The sequence below is a fragment of the Pogona vitticeps genome, chromosome 14 (genome assembly GCF_051106095.1).
Source record: "Pogona vitticeps strain Pit_001003342236 chromosome 14, PviZW2.1, whole genome shotgun sequence".
NCBI lineage: Eukaryota > Metazoa > Chordata > Lepidosauria > Squamata > Agamidae > Pogona > Pogona vitticeps.
Genome location: NC_135796.1, coordinates 10,257,041 through 10,283,856, shown reverse-complemented (window position 1 = coordinate 10,283,856; position 26,816 = coordinate 10,257,041). Strand labels below are relative to the sequence as shown.

General features: G+C 44.1%; 1 protein-coding gene across 3 annotated transcripts in view; it reads left to right on the top strand.

Moving 5' to 3' along the window:
• The first annotated feature begins 2,164 nt into the window (after positions 1-2,164).
• Positions 2,165-26,816, top strand: part of LOC110070136 (carbonic anhydrase 15) — a 50,901-nt gene continuing 26,249 nt past the window's right edge. The window contains exon 1 of one of the 3 annotated variants that reach the window (XM_072983236.2): positions 2,165-2,709. In XM_072983236.2, coding sequence (XP_072839337.2) covers positions 2,640-2,709 — 70 coding nt within the window. In that variant the 5' untranslated portion in view covers positions 2,165-2,639. The remainder of the gene's footprint in view (positions 2,710-26,816) is intronic. The other 2 variants (XM_078381665.1, XM_078381666.1) reach the window with 2 other exon arrangements.

The following is a 26,816-nucleotide window of genomic DNA, read 5'->3' as shown; positions in this document are numbered from 1 at the left end:
TGTCTTGACCTTGCCTATAATAAGGAAAGGAAACACACACACACCCTCACGGCTGTTGGATAGTAATTCTTGTCAACCTTCACCACTGTTGATGGGAGTCCCAACAGCATGTGGAAGGAAATGTTTCCCATTCCTCATCTACCTTGATAGGTGGATGGGCCATCCCTATTGTTAGAGAGAAGCCTTTCCAAGCCTCACCTAGCTTTGTCTAGGATTGATCCTGGGAACTCTTGGAGGGGGGCCCTCAGATGATTCCCTTCCATGATTGGCCTGAGAAATGTCCCAGGTCAGTTATGGGGCTTGATCTGTGGCAATGAACAGGTGATGCTTTCTGCACCACCACCACTATAAATGCTGCTTGCCGCAAACCAAGGTAAAGGTAAAGGTTCCCCTTGACAATTTTTGTCCAGTCGTGTTCGACTCTAGGGGGCGGTGCTCATCCGCGTTTCCAAGCCATAGAGCCAGCGTTTGTCCGAAGACAATCTTCCAAGGTCACATGGCCAGCGCGACTAGACACGGAATGCTGTTACCTTCCCACCGAGGTGGTCCCTATTTATCTACTCGCATTTGCATGCTTTCGAACCGCTAGGTTGGTGAGAGCTGGGACAAAGCGACGGGCACTCACTCCGTCGTGTGGATTCGATCTTACGACTGCTGGTCTTCTGACCCTGCAGCACAGAGGCTTCTGCGGTTTAGCCCACAGCGCCACCACGCCACAAACCAAGCACCTCTTAAAAAAAATCAACAAAACACAAAGGGCTGCCATTGTCATATACCACCTTTCCATATCTATTGCAAAGCAAACCTGTATTGGGACAACTTGAAAAGCAGATATCCTTAGAGGAGGGCATTGATTCGTTCTGAAATACTCCACCATGTGCGCCTAGGTGTGCTTATAAACTGATCTTAAGACTGCAACCTTTATTGTCAATTTATTTAACCAACGGCCGGGGCTGGCCTGTCTATTAGGCAGCTGCCTCTGTCAGCAGATTTTGAGTGTCATAAAACACCCAAGAAACTGCTGCCTGCGCTTTTGCTATCATTGTACTTTTTACAACAAAAATAGAAATAGCTTCAAGTAGTATGCACAATTACTAGGCTGGATTTTGGAACACAATTGCTACCAATATATCTATATCTATATTCATGATACATCAAGTCAATAGTGACTTATGGCAACCCTTTCCAGGGTCTCCTAGGTACGGAATACACATAAGTGGTGTACCATTCCTTTCCTCTAGGGGGAGCCCTGGGGCTGTGCAGCTTGTCCAAGGCTACCCAGGCTGGCTTGTTTCCACAATGTTGAACTGAACCCTATAGAACACTCTATTTCTCTGTTATCTATTTCACTGTATCACTGGGTGGGGTGAAGGTTTCTGTGCTCTCTCAGCTCATGGGGACAAACCACATCCCAAATTTCATCCAAGTGCACCTTTTCCTTCTCAATTATTTTTATTTTTTTAATTTTGGGGTGTTGGGGGAGGAAGGGGAGGGAATGATGGAAGCAATTTGGGAGGGTTGAAACTGGGGGAAAAAAAGAAAGAAAGACGGTGTCTCGTCTGGAGCCCACCCCCAAAGTGAGACAAGCAGCCATCCTGAGAAGTAAAATCAGCCACAAACACACCTTCAATCTTACAGGCAGCAAGACATATACAGTGGTGCCTTGCTAGACAATGATAATCCGTTTCACTGAAATCGCTGTTTAGTGAAATCATTGTCTAGCGAAAAGCATTTCCCCATTGGAATGCATTGAAACCTGTTTAATGTGTTCCAATGGGGAAGAATCGTCATTGTCTAGCGAAGATCGGTCATAGGAAAGCTGCTTTGCAAATCGTTGATCAGCTGTTTAAATCGACGTCTTGTGAAGCTTAGGTCCCGAAAACACCTGTTTTGCGAGCGTGGAGGGAGCTGTCAAAATCGTCTAGCGAAAATAGGTTTGCGAAGCAGGGACCAAACATTGTCCAGCAAAATTTCCCCATAGGAATCACTGTTTTGCAAATCGCTATAGCAATTGCAAAAAGTCAACGTCTAGCGAAAAAACTGTCATGCAGGGTAACTGTCTAGCGAGGCACCACTGCACTAAGGATTCCACCTTGTGCCTTGTAAACAAGCAATGCTGGTGAGCAGGGGGTTGCTTTTCCTTTCTTGGTATCCTTTTTGCTCTGCCTGTCATCATTTTTTCTTTTGCGTAGTATCTATGCTGGCACAGAGATCATGGAAAGGGCAGCAATGCCCTCTCTCTCCCCCCCCCATATATTTTTGGAGGGGGTACTTTGCCTTGCAGGAGGCAAAGAGTTAAACAAAACCCAACCCTCAGCCCTAGTCTCCTTGCAATGAATATTTAGCAGCAGACCGTGCCGAGGCTGGAGTACCAGCTTCTCCTCCTCCTCCTCGGGCTCGCCTTGACAGCCGTGGCTGGTTGAACAGCCTTCTACTGTTGGAGTTTGCCGTGCTGCATGGGGTTTTTTATGCAGCGGGAGGACGCCGGAGGACAAGACGGACCGGAGAGCTTCAGAGCTCTTTCCTTTCTCCATGTAGGCGGTGTGATGACACTGCTCGGCTGAAGTCTCCCTGCCTTGGCTCTCCCTCCAGAACTCTCCCCGTGAGTCATCCCCGGCTGCTCCAGTTTTCTGGCTGCTATGAGGATCCTGGCTCTTCTTGGGATAACTTTTGTCACCTTGCTGGTGGTCATCCATGCAGGCACAGCAGGTGAGGCCGTCTGCGCTCTTGTCGGGGGTTTCTTGGTGGTTGATGGAAATCAGGAAGGGACGGGACCTGGATCTCTCCCCTGTCTCGACCGCACCTTGCTCCAAAAGCACCTGTTGGGTTTTGGCCAACTCTCCTACCGGCGTCTGCAGGTACCTCTCGATACAGAGGCGCAAATCTGTTTCCCTCTGATGGGGACCTGCCTTTGCCACCTTCTCTGTCTGTCTCACTCAATGTGTGTTCTTGCTGCAAGTGCCAGCTGTCATTGTTGTCCTCAGCTGGTGGTGTCAAATCTGATTAAATGCCGAGCCAGGTCCCTTATGATGCGCCACAACGGATTGTTTCTGTGCCAGAAGTTTCCTGCAAGGGGGAAATCTCCTCCTGCCTTAAATGGGAGTAACTTTGGAAGCCGCCTCGTTCAAGAGATACGGAGATATGTTTTTAACAACGAGACTTTGGCAGGGGAGGCTGATCCATGCAATTGAGCGGTGCCCTGCTAGACACAGTTTAGGAGAGAAGTGTTAAACTAACCTTGCAGGCTGGCTGAAATGACCATTTTTTCCATTTCGTGGCATGTTCGGATTTCTTAACCTGTGCTCACAGGTTTTTTTATCATGTCGCACTTCTGAGTCGCTACATTTGAGGGATTTAACTGAAGCGCGGCGAAAAGCGGTCATCCGCTGATTGTTGTGATCTGGTGGTACCCAAGAGCAATTGCTGCTGCTCATTCCTTGCTCTCCATGTATCAAATTTGCATTTCTGACGGGCAATTGGGGTGAAGTGGATTTGATCTCCCGGCTGAGTGTCCATCCAGAATGATTCAAGCTCACTCTGTGGGGGAGAAATCATGGGGGCGTTTTAAAGGAGACCTAACTTTGATTTAGCTGGCTGGATAGCTCAGTGGTTTAAGTATCTGCCTCTGGAGCTGGAGGTTAGGAGTTCAATCCCCCCACTGTGCTTCCCGGTGGTTTATCGGACAAATCTCCAAAGTTTAGTACTCTCTTGTAGGTTTTGGGGGATACTTCTGCCTTAGCTGCCTGAACCCGGGGCAAGCTACAGAGTCCCAGTAGCAGAGAGAGCTTAGAAGACACCATGAGATAGGGTGACTACTAGCCATGGCGGTAGGGATTTTGTAGCTTCTGCCCCCAACTTTTTCAAGCCTGGGTTCAAGGCCAATCCTAATTAGCAACCTAAGCAATTTTTTTTCTGTGCTACCCTCCCACTGGACACTCAACTTCTGCATACCCAACTTTCCCTAAAATCCATCATGTAAATGCCACTGTTCCAGCTTTGATCCTCTGTTTCTATCTTGATTTATCCTTGGCCAAGAAGGGGATAGGTTTTTACTGCTACCTCTGAACACAGATACTACGTTACAGCCACTTGATTAGTAAAATGCACAGTGCTTTCCTCCTCCCGGATCTTGAGGATGACAATAACGAAGGATGGGGTGCATGTCAAAGATAACTTTAAGGATGCTGGCATAATTCTGGATGAGCAGTGTAGTGATAAATTATGAAGGACAGGTTGATGTGAACGACAGCCCTCCTAGGTAGGCTATCGCCCAGGAAAGCCCAATAATGCAGTTAACTGGATTGAGCCATACTAACAAATCAATTTGAGCCGTCTTCATTTGTATCAAGATTATGTCTTTGGGAAAAAGAATGGTCTCTTTGATAGAGGTAAGGAGTTGGCTGGATAGCTCAGTGATTTTAGGTATCTGGCCGTGGAGACAGAGGCTGCGAGTTCGATTCCCCCACTGGGCCTCCTGGGGGGGAAGAGCCAGCCTGAGTAGCCTTGGGCAAGCTGCACAGTCCCAGGGCGCCCCCTAGAGGAAGGGAATGCTAAACCACTTCCGAGTACAGTGGTGCCTCGCTAGACAGTTACCCCACATGACAGTTTTTTTGCTAGACATTGACTTTTTGCGATCGCTATAACGATTCGCAAAACAGTGATTCCTATGGGGGAATTTCGCTGGACAATGTTTGGTCCCTGCTTTGCAAACCGATTTTTGGTAGACGACGATTTTGACAGCTCCCTCTGGACTTGCAAAACGGGTGTTTTCGGGACATAAGCTTCGCAAGACAGCTATTTAAACAGCTGATCCGCGGTTTGCAAAGTGGCTTTCCTACGGCTGATCTTTGCTAGACAACGACGATTCTTCCCCATCAGAACGCATTAAACAGGTTTTTCACTAGACAATGATTTCGCTAAACAGTGATTTCAGTGGAACGGATTATCATCGTCTAGCAAAGCACCACTGTACTCTCCAACTAAAAACCCTGAAAAGGCTCACCATAAGTCAGAATGTGGTGGCACAGCATGATTATCATAGAATAATGCCTGGATGTTCTACTTGCCCGATTTCACTGCACAGCCAGGGATCTCCAGAAGGAAAACTAACCATCACTTGTGGAACAGCAGTGCTTATACGGACAGCCCCATCCTGGTGGGACTTTCTGATTAGTGAAGCCAAATCGGCCGCGGGCTGGTTCAGATCCAGCCAACCCACACGCCTTTGGGTTCTCATCGGAACAGCTCATAATAGTACCTGGTCGCAGAGACAGCTGGGGTTTTCCCACAGGTGATCATGACACCCAAATGATCAGCCTCAAGGAAGCCTTAGCAGTGGTGGGGAGCGGGTGCGAACTCTGCTCTTGCTGTACTTGCTGATAGGAAGAGTCTCTCTCTCTCTCCATCCCCGGGAACCATCCTCTAGAGATGAGCCCCAGTAGTGTCAAGTATGCAAGACCCCACCAACTCTTGGATGTTCTTATTGGTTGCTTGTTCATTCTATTTATTTCTATGCCCCATGCGAAGCGGTGGTGTCTCCAGAAAGCATAAGGATAAGCGACTGAAGTCATAACGGCGTGAGTAAGTGGCACCTCCCCACAATCCAGGAGATTGGGCCAAAGGTTGTGTCTTTCTTCAGTAATGGCCATCATCATAGACCCAAACTGCTGAGATCTGCAGAGTTCTGAATGTTACCTTTTAAAACAAACTCATTTCTTCTCGGCTTGCGCGAATCATTACTCTTGCTCTGAATAAACAAGCAATTTGTTACACTGCACCGTTATTAATGCACTGCGTTGTGTTCAAGGCTATCTTGTTCCCTTGGAGTCATAGTGAGGAATTGAACCTCAAATTTCTGACTCTACAGTCAGAGATCTCACAGAGCTAGCCAACCAGCTCGTTTTCATCAACAGGCTGGGAAGATACAGAAAACCGCTTTCTGCTTCCTTCTAGTGGCCAGTCTTGATATTGCACCATGGAGGACAAAACCAAGGAGCATTTCCTTTCCTTCTTAGACTGATTGAAGGGTATAAGATCTGAACAAAATCTTTTCAAATGCTTCTAAAATACCCTTTACAATAACGTTTGAAATTATTTGGTCGTTACTCATCACATCTAAGTAACGTGTTAATATTATACCTAAAAGTGACTTTTAACTACTAGTTACATTACTTATCACTTGCAAGCAACTAATTACTGGTAACTGCCTTACTGGAAACTATTATCTCTAAGCCCTACTTCTCAGATGCAGAAGAAAGCAGAGTGTCAGACTAATTGTGGGCGGGTGGGGAGCAGGGAATAAGTTCAAGTGACATGCTACACACAATCGTCTTCATTTGCACCCCTTAGGATTTGCTGCCTGAGGCAGTTACTCTGATTGGCCCAGGATTTCCAGTTTTGATTTGGTTTTGAAATAGAAGCTGCAGGAAAAATGATGGGATTGGAGCAGATCTCAGCAAAAGAAAAGAAAGCCAAATAGTGATTTTAAAAAAAGATAACATTTGTTCCTATTATATAGTAGATGTTCAATGTCTTCTTTAAGCAGAGTTTGAAATGTTACTTTAAAAAGTAGTTAGTTACAGTTATAGCTGAAAACCCTAAAGTAGTTTCCATTATCACTAAAATTGAAACATGTTTTACATTTCACACATTCATCTCACTATGCCTTCAATGCCCACAACTGAGCAGAAGCCGGCACTTGAACTGTGTGATCCTCCTCCTCCAGCATGGTAGCAAAACAATGCCTATAGCTATAAAAGGGACTTTAAAACTTACAGTTAAGCTAAAAAAGGGTGTCGTTACATCTCAATTAGTGATAGTCCTAATACAACAGGGATATACCTTCCTTACTGGAAATAGGGAAGTAACTAGTAATTAGTAAGTAATTAAGTATTTCTAAGTAATTAGAGGTCACCGGGGCTGCCAGATATTGGAGTTGAGCTGAATCAGTTACTTCTTAGAAGTAACTAGCTATTTGAAACTTTATTTGCAAGCACTGATTCAGATCAACTCCAATATCTGGCAACCCCGGGGACCTCTCATTCCTCGCACACACACCTCGTCCTCGCTCAGCACACACACACCCTTTTCTGCGTATCTCCTTGGCTGCCTCACCTATTAGCTTGCAGGCGACAAACTGCCACCGCAATGGACGGGTGAACGAAATGATGCACAGCATTTCCTATTCAGTGCTGTTCAATTTATGGCTCAGCAAAAAAATTTAAAAAAAAAATAAATGGGATCGCTTTGGAGCATCTAGCCCATGTGTTAGCTGCCAAACTGGATATGGTTTTTACTTAGAAGGCTTTTTATTTAAAAAAACAACAACAACACAAACTCAGCAGGCAGAAGGCCAGTGTTCTTCTGTCATTCCTGCTGGAGCCCGTCCAGGGTAATCACGCTGCACCAAGTCGGTTTTTCCATAAAGGGTTTGGACGCTTTTTTTAAAAGCGTGGAAGGACATAAAAGGTTAGCTGCTGCTCCTACTTAGTGTTGCAAGGGACAGCTGAGAGGAGGTGAGCGTTCGAATTTGAGGCGGCGATAAATCAGATATGTTGTCGTAGGTTGCACACAAGGCTGGGGAAGATGCTTTTTGGACTGCATGTCCCAAATTCCCCAGGCTGCACGGGAACTGTAGTCCTGAAGAAAAATTTTCCCCTCTGTGCTATAAAGGGAGACATGAATGCTTTCTCTCTGCCGCCGGCAAAATGCTGCTTTTAAAAAGTTTGTAGCAGCTTCCTAAATTTATGATGTTCAGGGATGAATGTGCAAAACGGCATCATCTCTCCATAAATGAAAGACCACGAGTGGTTTGGGGAAAACCCTCAGTAAAATATATATTTAAGGGGGTAGCCTTAAGAGGGTTTAAAAAGAGAGAGAGAGAGTCCCCCACAATGACTGAGCATGCACAGAATGCTCACTGTTGGAGGGAGGGAAACAATGGAAAAAGTGCTGTGCGTTGGAGAGGATGGAAAAGATGGGATGGAAGAGAATGGAATCTTCTGGGATCGGGCATGGCTGGCAGGGGGAAATGGAATGAAGGATTCTGGGGGTCACCCGGAAGCGGGCACGGCTGACTGGAGGGCACCCTGAAAAGGAGGCGTTGACACGACCAAGTCCTGACTGTTCTTGTGATCGTCATCTTTGCAGAGATGTGGAGGTTGTGTCATGGATCCCCTTCAAAAGCAGGTTCTCCAGGGCAACTACAGGATCTGGGAAGTGCATAGGATCACAATGAGAACCTCACTTAGGGGGGTTTGCACTGGGCTGCTTTATGACACACCACCAGCTTACCAGCAGCTGAATCTGCCCCTCTACTGGACCTTTCAAATTTTACTGGTGCGACAGTGGCAACGTAGCCCCCGAACCAAGCACTTTTGAAGGCATGGCATGTGCCTCGATTTGAAGCTATGTAGCAACTAAAACTAAAATGAAGATCATGGCCACTGGTCCCATCACCTCCTGGCAAATAGAAGGGAAAGATATGGAGGCAGTGACAGATTTTACTTTCTTGGGCTCCATGATCACTGCAGATAGTGACAGCAGCCACGAAACTAAAAGACTCCTGCTTCTTGGGAGGAAAGCGATGACAAACTTAGACAGCATCTTAAAAAGCAGAGACATCACCTTGCCAACAAAAGTCCGCATAGTCAAAGCTATGGTTTTTCCTGTAGTGATGTATGGAAGTGAGAGCTGGACCATAAAGAAGGCTGACTGCTGAATAATGGATGCTTTTGGATTGTGGTGCTGGAGGAGGCTCTTGAGAGATCCCTGGACTGCAAGGAGAACAAACTTATCCATTCTAAAGGAAATCAAGCCCAAGTGCTCACTGGAAGGACAGATCCTGAAGCTGAGGCTCCAATACTTTGGCCATCTCATGAGAAGAGAAGACTCCCTGGACAAGAGCCTGATGTTGGGAAAGTGTGAAGGCAAGAGGAGAAGAGGGACAACAGAGGACGAGATGGCTGGACAGGGTCATCGAAGCGACCAACATGAATTTGACAAAACTCTGGGAGGCAGTGGAAGGCAGGAGGGCTTGGCGTGGTCTGGTCCATGGGGTCACGAAGAGTCGGACACACCTTAATGACTAAACAACAACAAACCAGGAGCTACCTAGTTTTAAGTGCTTATTTTCATATATTTTCTCTTCCTGCACATCATGGTGGTAATTTTAAACACTCTTCCTGTTGCTGCCATCACTGCTGCTATCAATTCTGCAGCTGAAGTGGGAGTGCTTGAGGGACCCTGGGCTATCTGGATGACACATACGGGCAGTCGGCTCCATCCTGTCCACCCATATATTACAACCTACATCTTATCCTGCTTATTCCACCAACTGGATGAACTTCCAGATGTGACTTAACCATCCTTTGTGAAATCCTCTCCCCAATAAATAACATTGATTAGAAGTTTGAAACTGTTCTGTATTTTGACCCCATCATTGTCGTTTAGTCGTGTCCGACTCTTCGTGACCCCATGGACCAGAGCACGCCGGGCCCTCCTATCTTCCACTGCTCCCAGAGTTGGGTCAAATTCAGGGATGAATTCTCACATTAGAATCTGGGGTTTAAATCATAGCTCATCTCTTGTTGTTTTCCAACGCCTCGTTTTCCTGCACCATCCAGTTTTTTTTATACGAAAACATAATTGCCACAAACATGTAGAATCATGGAATAATTGAGTTGGAAGAGTCTTATAAGGCCATTGACTCCAACCCCCTGCTCAATTTAGGAATCCAATTCAAAGCATATCTGACAGATGGGTTGCTCTTGAATGCCTCCAGAGTTTGAGCACTAACCACCTTCTGAGATAATTGGTTCCATTGTTGTACTACTCTAACAGTTAAGAAGTTTTTCATGTATTGAGCCTAAATCCTGCCCTTCCTCTGTATGGCTATCTTTCAAGTACTGGAAGAGTCCTATCCTATCTCCCATCAGTTCCCTCCTCTTAATTTGCCCATTTCTCCCAGTTTTTCCTTCTAAGGCTTGGTTTTCTGTTCTCCGATCATCCTTGTTGCCCTCCTCTCAACTTGCTTCCATTTGTTGGTACCCTTCTTAAAATGCAGACTCCAGAATTGGACACCCAACTCTAGAGGAGGCCCAACCAGTCCTTCAAGACCTTGGACCTTCCTCTTCATTTTGCAGCCTCAGTGGATACACGTTTTTCAATCTCATAGTGAAACAATAAAAACACCAAGTTTTCTAAATACAAAAGATTTAAAAAAAGGGAGTGGAGCTTGGCACAGACTCTCCTCCTCCTTAGAACTGGAACGGCTTGATAAATCTTGATAATGACAAATTGCATTTATATCGTTATCGTCGCATCTTTCATATCACAGCAGAACATGGAAAAGTAATTATCCAACCTTACTAGTGTTTGCCGTAGATCAGACAAAGCTGATCTAAGGGCCTCACTGTGCCTGTCGTTCAAAAAGGGCTTCTAGTTTTGACAAATGGAAGGATATGTAATCATCTCCCTCCTTTTAATCTTATTTAATATTAGTTACTTTAGCCACAGTGGTACGCTCTGTTTTCCCATCCAGATCTTCCTTAACATGGCACATGTTTGTTTGTGTAGCCATTCTTTTCATTTTCGATATTCAGATTTACAACTGACATTTGCTTAACAAGCCAAAACGGGACCACACAGACATAAAGAGGACGTATCGCCAGAATACTAAAGTTTCCAGAAACACAGAACACAGTTAGACAAAAAAAAATATTCTTTGGGTTAGGCAAAATAACCCTGTGGGGTTTACACACACTCAGGGGGGCATGTGACATTGATCACCTGGAGGAAAACAGGAACTCAGGTGAGACAAGTGGCGGGCGACGGGCAACGTAATGGAGCATCCTGGAAAAAGGGCATGGCTGGCTGACACCATGCGGAGCAGGAACATCTCATACTACAATATTTTGTTGCAGATCAGATTTCTCATGTAGGAGTGATCATTTCTTTTTGCTCTTTCAGCATGTTCTTTTTTGTAGAATAAGAAAAATAAGAGAATTCACTCTGTTTCCCACCCCCCCCGCCCCCCGATTCCACTTTGTACCATGAACTGTGTAAATGTTCCTTTTCAATCAGGAAAGCATACAAACGAACGGTCAGAGCTGGGCTTATTGCCCTTGACTTGCCATAAAAGGAATGAAATTGGGTGCCACATGGGGGTGAGAAATAACACTCTGTGCCCCAAGACAATGTAACCTGGGAACTCTGTGCTAGAGGGTCATATTAGTCATGGATCGGATATCGACCAGCACTGAGATAGGTTACCTCATTTGGGACTACAACTCCCAGAACCCCCTGGCCAGCAATCCTGGCTTGGGGATTCTGGGAGTTGTAGTCCAAACACCAGCGATGTTTCTCAGTACTGATTCTGACTCAGCGTGGCTGCTTCTCCTAACACACTCCCTCTCTGTGCGTTAAAATGTTTGTTAAAAGACGCAGTGTTTCTTGAACGCCTTTCTGGCCCTCTTGTCAATCTTGCCTGGTAGATCCCTTGCCAGAGCTTAGAAAAAAGGAATGTTGGTCTACAAGACGAAGATCTAGACGTACCCTGTTGTGGATAGACGATGAACAAGGGCTCAGGTGACTTGAGTTCAAATCCCTGCTCAACTATGGAAACTTATGGAATGGGGTGGCATTGATAAAACTACAGTGGTGCCTCGCTTAATGAGCTCCTCATATAGCGATGAATCCGCATAGCGATCCCTTTTCCGGGATCACTAATGCGGAGGCATAGGGTCGGCCCCAATGGGCGAAACTCAAATAGCGAAGATCGGTAAGCGTTTCGCTTACCGATCTTTGCTTTGTGACGCCCGAAAATCAGCTGTTCGGCGGCTCCAAAATGGCCACCGGACGCCCGAAATGGCCGCGCGCAGCGTTTTTGCGCCCTCCCCTCGCTTAGCGAGGGCGCAAAAATGGCTGCTGGACCCTGGAAACTTCGCTAAACGGTGAGTTTTGTGCCGATTTGGAACGCATTAAACAATGTTTAATGCGTTCCAATGGCTTTTTACTTTCCGCTTAGCGAAGTTTTCACATAGCAAAGGTTAATCCAGAATGGATTAATCTCGCTATGCGAGGCACCACTGTACTTCTTAAATATCTCACTTCCCTTGAAAACCTTATTAGGGTTGCTATAAGTCAGATGTGATTCGACAGCTCATAATGCACATAGATAACATCAGAAACTCCCCCAGGCAGTATGATCAGAGGCATAAGCCAAGCCTAATTGTATCTCTGACTTAAATTATCCTTTGCATATTTAGGTCTAATGCTTACCTGGCTGGTCTCTCCTCACCTTTGATTGCCATGGTGGGCTTCTCAGCCTTCTGCTTTTATCCTTCAACCAGCCTGCAATCCTCAAGTTTGTTTTGTTAAAACAAACCATTTGCGGAAAATTAGCTGGGAAGTGGAATATTCTGCTGCTGATACTGCTCAAACTCAAAAATAAGGCAACTAACACAATCATTTTAATGGTTGTTGTGGGTTTTTCAGGCTCTTTGGCTGTGTTCTTCCTAACGTTTCGCCAGTCTCTGTGGCCAGCATCTTCAGAGGACAGCACTCTGTGCTCTGGTGCAGTTTGTTAGGGAGCTGAGTATTTATGGCTGTGAGATCAGCTTTTGTCCTTTTCAGGAGATGGTTGATTATGGTGATCAGTGTCTTTTTGTTGTGGGTGTATTGTTGAATCATTTTAGATTGTAAATATGTTACATGTGTTATTTATTTATTTATTTATTTAACATATTTTTACCCTGCCTTTCTTCTTAAAAAGGACCCAAGAGTTGGGAGTTGAAGTCCCTACTTTATCCCCTTAACAGGAGCTAAACTCAATAATCTAGCCCTACAGTTCTAAGATTATTATAAAGTGGCTTGACAATGATCATGTGCCGTGAAGTCAATTCTGACATACGGCAACCCTTCTCAAACTTTTCTAGGTAGAGAATGCTCAGAAATGACTTACTATTACTGTGTAGCTTGCCCAAGGTCACACAGGCTGGTTCTTCTTACAGGAGGCACACTGGGGAATCGAACTCCCAACTTTACCAGTCAGCTATCTAGCCAGCATAAAGTGTCTTACATCATTAAAAATACAGTATTTAAAAGCAAAACCAGTAAGTACAGTGGTGCCTCGCTTGACGACATTGATTTGTTCCAGCGAAATCGCTGTAGAGCAAAAATGTCGTCAAGCGAAATAAAAAAGCCAATTGAAATGCATTGAAAACTGTTCAGTGCATTCCAATGGGTTGAATATTTGCTCGTCCAGCGAAGATCCTCCATAGGGGCGGTCATTTTCGGTGTCTGTAGTGCGAAAAATGCCTCCTAAAAACAGCGGGGAGCCATTTTGAAAACCTGACGATCAGCTGTTTGATCGTCATAATGTGAAGAATCGGTTCCCGAAGCAGGGAACCGATTGTCTCAAAGCGAAAAAACCACATTAAAACATCGTTTTGCGATCGCAAAAACATCAGCGTGAAGCGGATTCGTCATTATATGGGGTAATCGTTAAGTGGGGCACGGCTGTATATAAATATTAAAAAAGAATTAAATAAGTACTATATTAAAAACAGCAAATCAAATTAAAATAAGAACACATTTAAGAGCAACAAGGCACAGAACTGACTTAATAGTGACTTTAATAGGGCTCTCGAGATAAGTGAGATATTTAAGGAGTGGTTTTACCAATTCAAGTCGGATTTGCCTGCATTCCATCTTAAATCTGTTCCATCCAACAGGTACATCAGGTAGCAGATATTTTAACAAGAACAAACGTTTTCACTGATTTTTGCCCACAACTTTCTCTAACACAAATATTTTGCAACTTTTTCCGGTACACATATTTCCGCACACAGCTTCCCTTAATACATTTTTTTTTACTTTTTACCCCACTTTCACCAATATATATGCATTTTTTGTATACAAAATTTCCTAGGGACACTTTTTTTGTAGGCAGCTTTCACCAACGCATGCATTTCTGTGTCCAACTTTCCTTAATATACATCTTTGTATCTGACCTGCCTTGACATACACATTCCGGCCCACAGGGCTTTCTTCAGTATGGATGCAACTTTCTTTCAACTTTGTGTACAACTTTTCCTAGTAAGTAAGTAAGTAAGTAAGTAAGTAAGTAATAATACTATTAATACTCTTACTATTAATACTATTACTACTACTTCTACTACTAATTCTTCTTCTTCTTCTTCTTCTTCTTCTTCTTCTTCTTCTTCTTCTTCTTCTACTACTACTACTACTACTACTACTACTACTACTACTACTACTACTACTACTACTACTACTACTACTACTACCAATAATACCAATACCAATACCAATACCAATACTACTACTACTACTACTACTACTACTACTACTACTACTACTACTGCTGCTGCTGCTGCTGCTGCTGCTGCTGCTGCTACTGCTACTGCTAATACTAATACTAATAATACTAATACTAATACTAATACTAATACTAATACTAATACTACTACTACTACTACTACTACTACTACTACTACTACTACTACTACTACTACTACTACTACTAATAATAATAATAATAATAATAATAATAATAATAATAATAATACCTTTATTGACATATAAAATAAATGTAGGCAGGCTAGTTTGTTAGATTTCTGGATTTACAGGGAGCATGAAACAAATACATTCGTACAAGGTCAGGGCTTCACTTCCTAAAAATTGACCCACTAAAAACAGCTACTTGTTGCATAACGTCAACCACCTCCATGGATAACATAAAACGGACCTTGGTAAGTATATTTTAAAAATGCATATTGTTTTCCTAAGACACACATTTTGTATACGTGGCTTTCCTAATGTTCTCATTTTTGTGCACATCTTTAAACGCAGCTTTTCCTAGTTAGGCCCTTTTTTTCACTAACAACTGTATTTTTTTTTGTACACAGCCATCCATAATACATTTCTTTTCTTAAGCCTGCTTTTGCTGAGCCTTGCAAAACCCAGCAGACTCCGCAGTCCCAAAGATTGTTATGGCCCGGACTCAAAATTAATCAGGGAACCATAAACGAGGTGTATTCATTTTCTTTTAAAATGTTGGCAAAGCAAGCATCCTCCATGCCAGCCCCTGTGTGCCAAGGAAGGTGAGTGTTACATTTTTTTACCCCTCTCTCCTTAGCGGCTTCATGAACCTTGCTACTCAAGAGCCGCATGGGCTGTCCCTGTCCCTGGACACGTAAGCAGGGTAACGTACGGATTAATTTTAAATGTCGCTCCCTTGGGCTGCAGGCAGTGAAACTGACGTGGAAGATTTTCTGCGAAGCAAGAGTGGGGCCAGTTTACCCTGGCGGCCTCTTCAGCGCATACTTATTAGCTATCAAACAATCTGCCCCATCTTTTCCCAGGTGTGGAGGAAATGGTATGAAACACAAATTTCCCTTTTGGTGGCCACAACTGGGTTTATATCAAAGCTGAAAACCAGAGAGAGAGAGAGAGGGATGGGGACGAGAGCCTCAAGTAAATCCTCCCTATTAAAATCTGCTTTCAGAAACTTAGATTTATCCTGGTGCATTTCCCCCCCCCCCCCGACCAGACACGTCAGGTTTTGTGGATTTTCTTACAAAGAGAACGGCAAACCTGGTTTCGAATTCGACGGCAAGAGAAAATCAAGGCGGGTCGTATCAAACCGGGGATATGGTCTGCCGATGAAGCGAAATGTGAGGTTAAAGCAAGCATCCTCCCCCACTTTTGTGCTGTTTTTCATGAGTGAATACGAAAGAGAAACCTCGCGGCAGTACAAAGACTGAGAGTGTGGCTGGAGAGCCGAATTATCTGGGCTTGGTTTGGTCAAGATCAAGCTACAAATGGGGTCACTTTGAGGTGTTGTATGTCATTTGGACTGACCCTTCCATCTACATGCAAGGATTGGCTACAGCGCACCTCGAGCGAAGCTGTTTAGCACAATTCGTTTCCGCATTGCTTTCAAAGTGTTAATGATGACATATAAAGCCCTAAAAGGTTTTGGACCTCGATATCTAGCAGAATGCCATCTCCCACCTAGATCTATTCGAGGCACTCGCTATAGCCAGGAAAGACGTCTGAGGTGCCTAACGCCAAGGGAGGCCCGGAAAGAAAGAACTAGAAACGGGGCCTTCTCAGCAGTGGCCCCTCGACTTTAGAACAGCCTGCCGCCAGAGATCCGCCTGGCACCCTCGCTGGGTGTTTTAAAAAGCCAATTAAAGACTTAGCTCTTTAGGCAGGCTTTCCCCTCCTGTCAACACTTGACTTTTATTTCTTACTTAGTCTTTTGTTTATATTTTCCCATCTTGATTAATACTTTAATTGTTGTTTTAACTGTTTTATGAATAATTTTATTGTAAGCTGCCCTGAGTAGACATTGTCTAGAAGGGCGGGATAAAAATCAATCAGTCAATCAATCAATCAATCAATCAAACAAACAAACAAATCCCTTTTAAAGGGAAAGATTTCTTGAGATTGTTAGGTGGCTGGCTGTCCCTTTGGAGAAGCCGTTTAACAATCTTGAGAAATGCAAAGCTTCCGTTCTGCTCACCCTTGGAGGGCAAGGGAGAGGACAGCACTTGGTCTTGGTCTGTTTAAAGCAGAACCATATCCCAACAGGGCTCCAGTGACAGTGAAGATCTACTGAAGATGCCAGTGGCCACAGAGACTGGTGAAACGTCAGGAAGAACAACCTTCAGAACACGGCCAAAGAGCCCGAAAAACCCACAACAACCAGAACATGTTAATCAAAGGGAGTACATAATATTTTCCATAATGCCCAGCTTGACCCTCAGAGTTTCAACAATAGATTCAGGTCCACCTTCTGTTAAATTCTCATGGAAGGGATCAGCAATAATAGTAACCATTACTATAATTATTCTTATTTATAAAAAATACTACGAATTACATTTTATAGTTATAGTGACTATGCATATTGGCAAAAAAAGCTCTACAGACATCATAAGATTTATTTCAGTATGAGTTTGCGTGGATCAAAATCCATTTTTGCCAAACACAAGGAGTGAAAATACATGCTTCTTACATTTATCTTCATGTTGCTGAGAGCTGGGCGGTGGTGAGGATATAGATAATTTAAAATAAAGCTTCTACAACATCTGCAACAGGATTATCTCACACATACAACTGGAGCTAGAAACCACAGCATGCACAAGCTAGGGACTAAGAAACACAGCAGCATTAGAGTATCTCCATTGAGTTCAGATTGTTAATCAAGCCACTGGCTGAAAAAAAATTTAAATTAGAAGGAAAAAACACACACGTCAAAAGGAACAGGTAGCTGTGTTCTGTTGCTGCTGGTTGGCCTGAAAACTGGACTTTAATACCCACCCCTTGTCTAAACAGCTTTTTCTTTGCATGTCTTTCTTCCGGTGGTGTCTCTACCATTTATTCATTGGCTTTATATTGTGCCTTTTTCTCAATGGGTGCACATCAACATACAACTCTCCTCCCTCTATTTATCGTCACAACCAACCAGCAAAGAGACGGTGCCAAAGCCACCTAGTGAGTTTACCAGCTAAGGGTTCCTGGATCATAGCCTAATGCCTAACCCCCACACTACATTGACACTACATTGACACTTAGAAGTCAGATTTTTCAGATTAGGCATCCTTCAGTCTCAAAAGACTATGGTAACGTGCTCTGTATGGAGGACTTGGAACAGCGTCTAGTGTGGCTGAGGAGGCCAATTCGAGAGTGACCATCCCTTCCACACTGAAGACAAACACAGTCTGTCCCCTGTCCAGCTCCCTGATTTTGCTGGTTTCGGATCTGCCTCTTTGCCTCAGCCTGCTGGACAAGGGTCTCTTCAAATTGGGAGAGGCCGTGATGCAACGCCTGCCTCCAGGCTGAACGCTCCAATGTCAGGGTTTTCCATCTGTTGAGGTTCATTCCTGAGGCCTTCAGATCCTGCTTGCAGATCTCCTTGTATCGCAGCTGTGGTCTCCCTCAGGGGCGGCTTCCCTGCACTAGGAGATCCCTTGGAATCCGACCGCCAGCCATTCTCACGACATGCCCAAGCCAACGTAGACATGCTAAAAAATTGTTGTTATTATGTGTCATCAAATTGCCTCCGACTTACGGCAACCCTATGAATGAGTTATCTCCAAAATGTCCTGTCCTCAACAACCCTGCTCAGTTCTTGCTGATTCAAGCCTGTGGTTCCTTTAGGGAGTCAGTACATCTTGTATTCAGTCTTCCTCTTGCCGCCTGCAACCTTTCCCATCATTATTGTCTTTCCCAGAGAATCCTGTCTTCTCATGAAGTAGGAGAGCCTCAGTTTGAATGTTTTTTTTTTTACTCCAGAGATTGTTCAGGCTTGATTTGATCTAGGACCCACTTGTTTATCTTTCTGGCAGTCCAGGGGATCCATAAAACTGTATCCCAACGCCACATTTCAAATGAATAACTTTCCCCCACAGTCAGCTTTCTTCAATTTCCAGCTTTCACACCCATACGTTGTGATCGGAAATACAAGAGTGTTGACAATCTTGGTCTCCGTCTTCAGTGACAGTGAAGATCTACTGATGCTTACGGAATATAATTGCAAGCTGAAGGCTGAAAGAAACTTGAGCACAGCCTTTGAACGCTGGCCAGTAAATGCATTGTTAAGAAGAACTGGGAGAGAAAATATATACCAACCTGGTGGCTCTGTGATTGTGTAGCAAAAGCAAATTAGAAAACGATGAATACACAGGACTGCAAGCTGTTCAGAAAGACCAGCCAAGCTGCTTCAGTCAGACAAACATTTATTTATGATTTTTTTTTTTTAAAGGGAAACTTCTTAATGAGTTTGCATAAAAGGGGAAAAGAAAAGTAGAACAACGATGATACGCTGAACAAAAATTCCAGTCTTTTGATAAGAAAAATCCGTGCAATTTGGGAACGAAACCTTCTGGTCTTCTCAAGAAGAGAGGATCATACAGGGATGCCCGGTTTAGATTTTTATGTACATAAGAAGCCATTTTGGATTTCTGCGTGCGGAGATGAGGTAAATATTTCAGTGTGAAGTGTAGCAGCCAAACGGGGTGAGTGGTGCAGGCCTGCCTTCAGAAAGATGGCTGACATTTTTTTTAAAAAGTGGCTTGATTAAATTTTATGTACACAATGTTTGAAAACTCCAAATGAAACACATTCCATAGTGTTCTTTCTCCCCCTCTTTCTTATAATTTTTTTATATTTCGTTCTACCTCTAGGAAGGCTTTGAGTGACTAACATGTCAGTGAAAGCAAGACAAAATGGGACCTGCCTTCTACTTTGCAGTAGGAAAAGGCATGAAAGGAAGAAGGGAAGGGGATGGTAAAGGAAAAAGAGCACCAAGCGCAAATTCTTAGTATTCTAAGGCTCATCTGATGGTTAGATGCAATGCAGCTATAACGCAGCCACGTTATTGTTAGCTGGTGTAAGTCATTGTTGTTGGTGCAGTTGTGTTTGTGTATTCTAAACTGGAATGAGAGTGAAAGAGGAGAGTGCAAAAAACGGTCTGAAATTCAACATAAAAAAACCCTAAGATCATGGCCACTGATCCCATCACCTCCTGGGAAATAGAAGGGGAAGATATGGAGGCAGTGACAGATTTTACTTTCTTGGGCTCCATGATCACTGCAGATGGTGACAGCAGCCACGAAATTAAAAGACGCCTGCTTCTTGGGAGGAAAGCGATGACAAGTCTTGACAGCATCTTAAAAAGCAGAGACATCACATTGCCAACAAAAGTCCGAATAGTCAGAGCTATGGTTTTTCCTGTTGTGATGTATGGAAGTGAGAGCTGGACCATAAAGAAAGCAGATCGCCAAAGAATTGATGCCTTTGAATTGTGGTGCTGGAGGAGGCTCTTTAGAATCCTCTGGACTGCAAGGAGAACAAACCTATCAATTCTGCAGGAAATCAACTCTGAGTGCTCACTGGAAGGACAGATCCTGAAGCTGAGGCTCCAGTACTTTGGCCACCTCATGAGAAGAGAAGACTCCTTGGAAAAAACCTTGATGTTGGGAAAGTGTGACGGCAAGAGGAGAAGGGGACGACCGAGGATGAGATGGCTGGACAGTGTCTGCGAAGCTACCAACATGAATTTGACCCAACTCCGGGAGGCAGTGGAAGACAGGAATGCCTGGCGTGCTCTGGTCCATGGGGTCACGAAGAGTCGGACACGACTAAACGACTAAACGAACGAACGAACGAAACTGGAATGCCACACAACTGTCATGAGCCAGTGAAGTTTCCTTAGCATGATGCCCAGGTGTGATTGCTTGTCTTCTTTAAATGTAATCCCTACCAACCTTCTATATCCCTCTCCCATATTTTCCTAAAAGGAAGGACGCTGTGTCACTCCAAATAGCAATGCTGGATTGGACTGGAGTCTGAGCAAGAGAAAATCTGCTAGGATTATAATCTGCCTCTTGTGATGAAGATAGACATGATGAGCTGTGGAAAGCCAGATTGAGGAGCAGTAAATACAAAACTCTGACAGACCAAGGGCAGGTGAAGCCAAGCTGAGGCTCTAAGCTCTGTCAATTTCAGGAGCTCCCATTTAATTTGAAATTAAATGTTTTTAGCATTTTTTTTTTAAAAATAGAACCAATCTTCACTATGTGAGGCCCGAAGCTGGGGGAGGGGAAACTTCAGACGTGTGAGGCAAAATATGTCTACCCCGGATGTCAACGACCCGCCCCGCTCTTCCCAAAATCTTTTTCTTTTAAAAAGGCACCTCTTTTTTTTGAAAATAAAAATAGCTCTCTCCTGCCATCTATTGGCCAATTATTATTTTTTAAAAAAGGAATATATGTGGGTTCACCAGGGATGGTGGAGTGGGGGGGGGACCAGGAACCCCCAGGGATTCAGGAAGTTGCTTTTCGGTTCCTGAAGGACCACGTATGTCCCACTAAAGGCTCAAATTTGCCAACAGCTGCCTTAAAAGTGTAGCTTTGTTTGCAACGGAGACCATGTACTGGTGACACTTTTAAGACGACTTGACTTTTTTCCCCTGAGAAGCTAAACGATACCCATAGACATATGTTACGATGTTCTCTCATGTCACCTCCACTTATAGGGTTTCGAAGTCATGTGAGGTATTTAACGGGCGGGTGACCAGTGCCTCCTCACCCCCTGTGTGTTTCCATGGATGAGGGGGGATTGGGACCCCAATCTCCTTGAGTCCTGGTCTGTCACTCTTTCCACAACTCCGCATGTTGTGATAGTATAGCGGAAAGACTCTTCTTGCATATAATGCATAAGTAGATATACAGACAAGGGAGAAAGAGATCGTAGAGCTTTGTCGAACCACAAAGGGTTACGTCTCTTCTTGAAGGAATCTTGAAGTCAGATCTCATGAGTCTTGGGAAGAATCATAATGCAGAAATATTTAAGTAGCTCAAAGGGAAATTCGAGCAAAATTGAAACTATAAATGCTATAAGGAACGACCAAAGACCCGTTTGTCTAAGAGAAGATGTAAAGAATTGAAAAGGCTCTTTTTTTAAAAAAAGTGTTTGTGTGTGGGAATGTAATCAAGCTTGTGAAGGCAATACTCTTAAAAAAACAAACAGAGACACGTTCGAGAGATCATTAGATGAGAAAAGTAAATATTGAATGCTGAAGAACACGAGATTTTCTCAAACAACAATAAAAAGGCTCTTCAGATCTATTATTAATAGGCAGAAGATAAAAAGAAGGGGGGAAAATCAGTCCAGATAAAGGGGTCAGTCGGTTTGAATAAGGAGAGGGGCTTTTGTGAAAGTCTTTGAAAAGGCCGAGGGAGACATGAAAAGAGCCTTTAAGATTTGTAATTAGTTTAGTTTTAATAACCGGGTGGATGCTCTGTCCTTTCTGTTTTCCATCAGCCTCTTTTGGCTGCTCGCCTTTGAAGTTACAGGGCTGTCTTAAACAAATGTGGCTTCTTTTTTAAAAAGCTGGGGTCAGCCCCACATTTGAGGGGTCTTTAGCAAATTGCCCCGTGGTTGCCTAGCTTTGACAGCGGCAGCCCCTTAGAGACTCCACCATTATTTTGTGTGGCCTAATGGCTGGAGTGCCTTAGAGACTCCACAGTTATTTTGTGTGTCCTAATGGCTGGAGTGTCATGTTCATCGTGGCACATCTGGCTCTAGTCCACATTGAGCCGTGAAACTGCTGGGGTGACCTTGGGGCAGTCTTTTTCTCAGGGTTTGGCCCGCCTCACCAGGTTGTGGTGAGGATAAAGTCAGGGAGAGAGGATCTGGTGAGCTGCCCTGAGTAGTTGTAAAAGTAACTGGCAAATAATCAGCAGCATTCCAGCAAAACCACCACTTAAATTTCTACAATGCCTCTCTAAAGAGCATCTCTAAAAGAGGAGCATTATTAGATTAAGGTAGCTTCTTCTAAACACCTATTATGAGAGGCCAATATTTTGACTCCTGATAATAATCTGGAATTCTGTCATATCAGGGGCACTATGTAGAACGTAGAGTCTGGAAACTTATTTTAAAAAGTAATCGCAGTTACAGCTTTGTTGATTGGGAACCCCTCAGAGTAACTAGTTACAATTATTGTCAAGGTTTCAAAAAAGCAACTTTTAATTTTCTTATTATTGAAAAGTAACCAACCTTTTGTTACTTTCTAGACATGCTACAAGATGTTGGTGTGTGGTACGTCCAGAACACACCATCAATATCTATAAATATAATTAAGCAGTTACAGATAGACCGCAAAAGGAGTCAGACGATTCTTTCTTATGCTACAACTGTAATGTAATTTGTCTTAGTTATTTTTCAAACAAGACTAAATTACTGGAATTATTGCAGCCTCTCGTGCTGTCTTTAGTAGGTTGGGCTGTGGGGTGACTGTTAATCACTAATAGCACTGAGGAATAGTTTCCTTCTAATTCAAAGAGAGCCACACCTCTCTGCTAAGAGCTTTTCCCCTCTGTTTTATCTACCGGCAATTAGTGTGGCCTGTTGGAAGTAGTCAACTTAATCTCTTGAAAACTGTTGCTTGAACCAGCCATGTTTTGGCAATTAGGTATGTTCAACTATAAGTCAAGAAACCTGTTTTATTCTTTCTCCTATTAATGTTTCAGAGTGAGTTATCGAGACTGTAAGTGCCAGTTGATAAGTAAAATGGGATGGGCTAAATTGGGGGAACTTAAAGCTTATTCTGCTCTGTGAATCTCTGCTGTTCTGCTGTGCAGCTGGACTAATTTAGCCTGAAATTCGAAACTCTGCAGCGTAAACTACTGATTATTTTTAATTATTTAGTTCCAAGCTTTGGTTGAAAACATGTGGAGCCCCGCCAGATCCAACATTATATCACTTCTGGTTATCACCTTTTTTAAGAACTTTTTTTTTTGACATAGGTTTCCTTTGATCAGTTTATGTTGGCACATGCACCGTTGTTTCTTCCTGCCTGAAAAGATAACACTTCACAACCGATCGATTGGGATAGAGTTGTTAGGTATTTTTAATGAGCTTCGCTCAGTTCTAAGTCCAAGTGGCAGGATCCTGTGGTTCAGGTGAATGCAAGAACTCCCAGTCACCCGTTATACTGGTGGCCAGTCAATTCCTGATGATTTCTGACAGCGCGCAGTGAAACTGAATCTTACATTATCTTTGCAGGCACAGCTGGAGGATGACAGATGCTCCCTGAAGTGTGAGGCACGCCTATGAATCACCGTGCTTTCTTGGTAGCAACCCATCAGGTTTCTAATCGATGCCTTACTTCTCTTTCTTCGGCCCAATTTGAATTCTTTCTCCGGAGAGTTGGGTTTGATGAAGTGCGGTGTTAACGTGCTTTATCAATCCCTTGGCACCTTCTAGGGAATCGACCGCCAGCTCTTCGTACTTACTGAAAACAGAGAAAGAGAGGCTAAAATGACGTGACTGGGTAGAATCTCTATAATCCAGGTCTTTGTCTCCTTTTGCTACTCTGGCGGTGCTCAGTCACCCTCTTTACTGCAGTGCAAGAGTGATGTAGGATTCCAGTTTCCCTGTGATGGTGGATAAACAGAACCCTTGAAAAACCTTAAGCTAAAATTCTGTTTGGCCTCACTTTATGTGGCACAAACTTGGAATCGACTTATAGAGACCTTGATAGGGCTTTCAAGGTACGTGAGATATTTGAGGAGTGGCTTTGCCAGTTCCATTCCCACCCAGTGAGCTTCCATGGCAGAGCTGGGGTTCGAATACAGGTCTCCACTGAATGACACTGGATGGATGTTCTGCCCCATGCAGTTAGAATCAGTAGTTAGGCATCCTTCAGTCTCAAAAGACTATGGTATCATGCTCTGTATGGAGGACTTGGAACAGCGTCTAGTGCGGCTGAGGAGGCCAATTCGAGAGTGACAATCCTTTCCACACTAAAGACAAATGCAATCTGTCCCCTGTCCAGTTCCCTGATGTTGCTGCTTTTGTGACTTCCTCTTTGCCTCAGCCTGCTGGACAAGGGTCTCTTCAAATTGGGAGAGGCCGTGATGCAACGCCTGCCTCCAGGCTGAATGCTCAGATGTCAGGGTTTCCCATCTGTTGAGGTCTATTCCTAAGGCCTTCAGATCCCGCTTGCAGATATCCTTGTATCGCAGCTGTGGTCTCTCTCTGGGACGATTTCCCTGCACAAATTCTCCATACAGGAGATCCTTTGGAATCCGACCATCAGCCATTCTCACGACATGCCCAAGCCAATGTAGACGTCACTGTTTCAGTAATGTATATATGCTAAAAAAATCACTACAGTGAACGGATTAAGTGATCAATAAATGTTAGCGGCAAGTCCTGTCCTGAAGATGTAGTTGCCCACCAACCAAGACCCACATCCCTGCAGAGGACCTTCTTCTGCTCTCTGGAGCTTCATGGTTCAGTAGCTCTTCCTTGCTGCTTATTCATCATCACAAGAGTGAGACCATAGAGAAGTAGGGCTGACCCTACTCTGAGGTAGAGTGAGACATTGATCTCTAGCAGCAGATGCTGGGAGCTGGAGGTGTGGCAGTGAAGTGGTGGAGATCAGAAATCTTTCAACTCCATGGCTCTCCTTGCATCTCTTAAGCTAAGTAGTTTATCTCAGGTGTGGTGGACGACACCATTTTGTCCCCAAGATTATAGGAAGTCATAGCTGTCAGCAGAGATGTAGTGGGAAATTTGGAAGTGCAGGTTGTTCGTCCTAACAGTCCCCGTGGACAGCCTCAAAACTGGAAGATGCAAGATCAGTTCATATCCGTAAATGAGCCACGGGCCTTTTGTAAAATCAATGGCTCTTAATTGCCCACCCAAGACCAACTCACCCTAAAGTACTTTGCATTACATTTCTCCTTTGGCTCCTGTGAAGGTTCAAGTCAGAGAGAACAAGGAAACCTGTTTTGAAGTCAGAAATGAAATAAGAATGTCCTGGAGCTTTGACCCTCTAAGCCAGTGGTGTCGAAATGTGGCCCTCCAGATGTTCTTGGTCTTCAACTCCCAGAACCCTTCACCACCACCTCTGCTGGCCAGGATTTCTGGGAGTTGAAGGCCAAGAACATCTGGAGGGCCACAGTTCGACACCACTGCTCTAAGCCCTAGGTCGACTATATCAGTGGTCCCCAACCTTGGGCCTCCAGATGTTCTTGGACTTCACCTCCCAGAAATCCTGGCCAGCAGAGGTGGTGTTGAAGGGTTCTGGGAGTTGTAGTTCAAGAACATCTGGAGGCCCAAGGTTGGGGACCACTGGACTATATTACAGACTGTCCATTGGCTTTTGGATATGCAAGATGTTGTGTATGTCAAGATGTGAAATTTTGTGTACATGTTAAAAAATTTAAAGGGGTGTAGGAAAAAAAAAACCCCTAAATCCTAAAAATGTACATAGATTTAAAAATGAGATTTGAGCCACAGTTAACTGAAAGTTACTGCTAAACGATCAGCCAGATTTCCACCCAAGTGTGAAACCAAGGTCAATGTAACTTTTTCAAGACATTGGAAAAAAACTCTTTCATGCTTGATAGTTGAACGTGTAAACAAAACATTCAAAATGGAAAAAAAATGGAGAGAAAAAAAAGAGAGAGAGAGACCTTCTAGAGTCCTAAAGTGCAAATGGGCCAAACTGATACCTGACCAACATTTTATGTCCATAGCATTTTATTTACCTAGTAAAATGCTACCCAAGCAACTTACTATTTCCACAAGTGCAAGGACCCATTTAGTCAAAACAATGGCTGACATCTAGGCCAGTGGTCCCCAACCGTTTTGACACCACGGACCAGTTTGGGGGAGGACGGGGTCCCTGTGAAGGGAAGGCGGGGCACCCCCTGCACTTGTGCGCAGGCGCAAAGAGGCAGGGGTGATCGCACGGACGTGCACTCGCTCACATGAGCAAAGGGGTTGGGGGTGGGATATCTGTCTCTGCGGCCCAGGCCATGGACCGGTAACGGGCTGCAGACCAGGGGTTGGGGACCCCTGATCTAGGGAACTTGCCAGCCTTGTAAGTTACGAGAGTCAAATTTTGCCACTCTGTAAAAATAATAGTGATTTCCACTGGAATATTCTGTTAAAAAGGATCAGCAATTCACTAACTCAGCAAAACTCAATTGTTTACAGTTGAAGGGAAATGTAAAGAACGGAGAGAAACATAAATACATGAAGACAAAGAGACACACAAGAAAACAACACAACACACCGGATGCCAAAAACAATGATACTGGGCACCAGACATCAAACGGCAGCAAGAGCCCACAAGGAACAGACAAAGACAATATCAGTTTATTCCATAGGTTCAAATTAGCTTGGCTGGATGAGCACATAGAGAATATTTTTCATGTGTATCCGATAATGTGCTTGAAAGTGAAAGATCGCTCAAAGCTGTAAGGCAT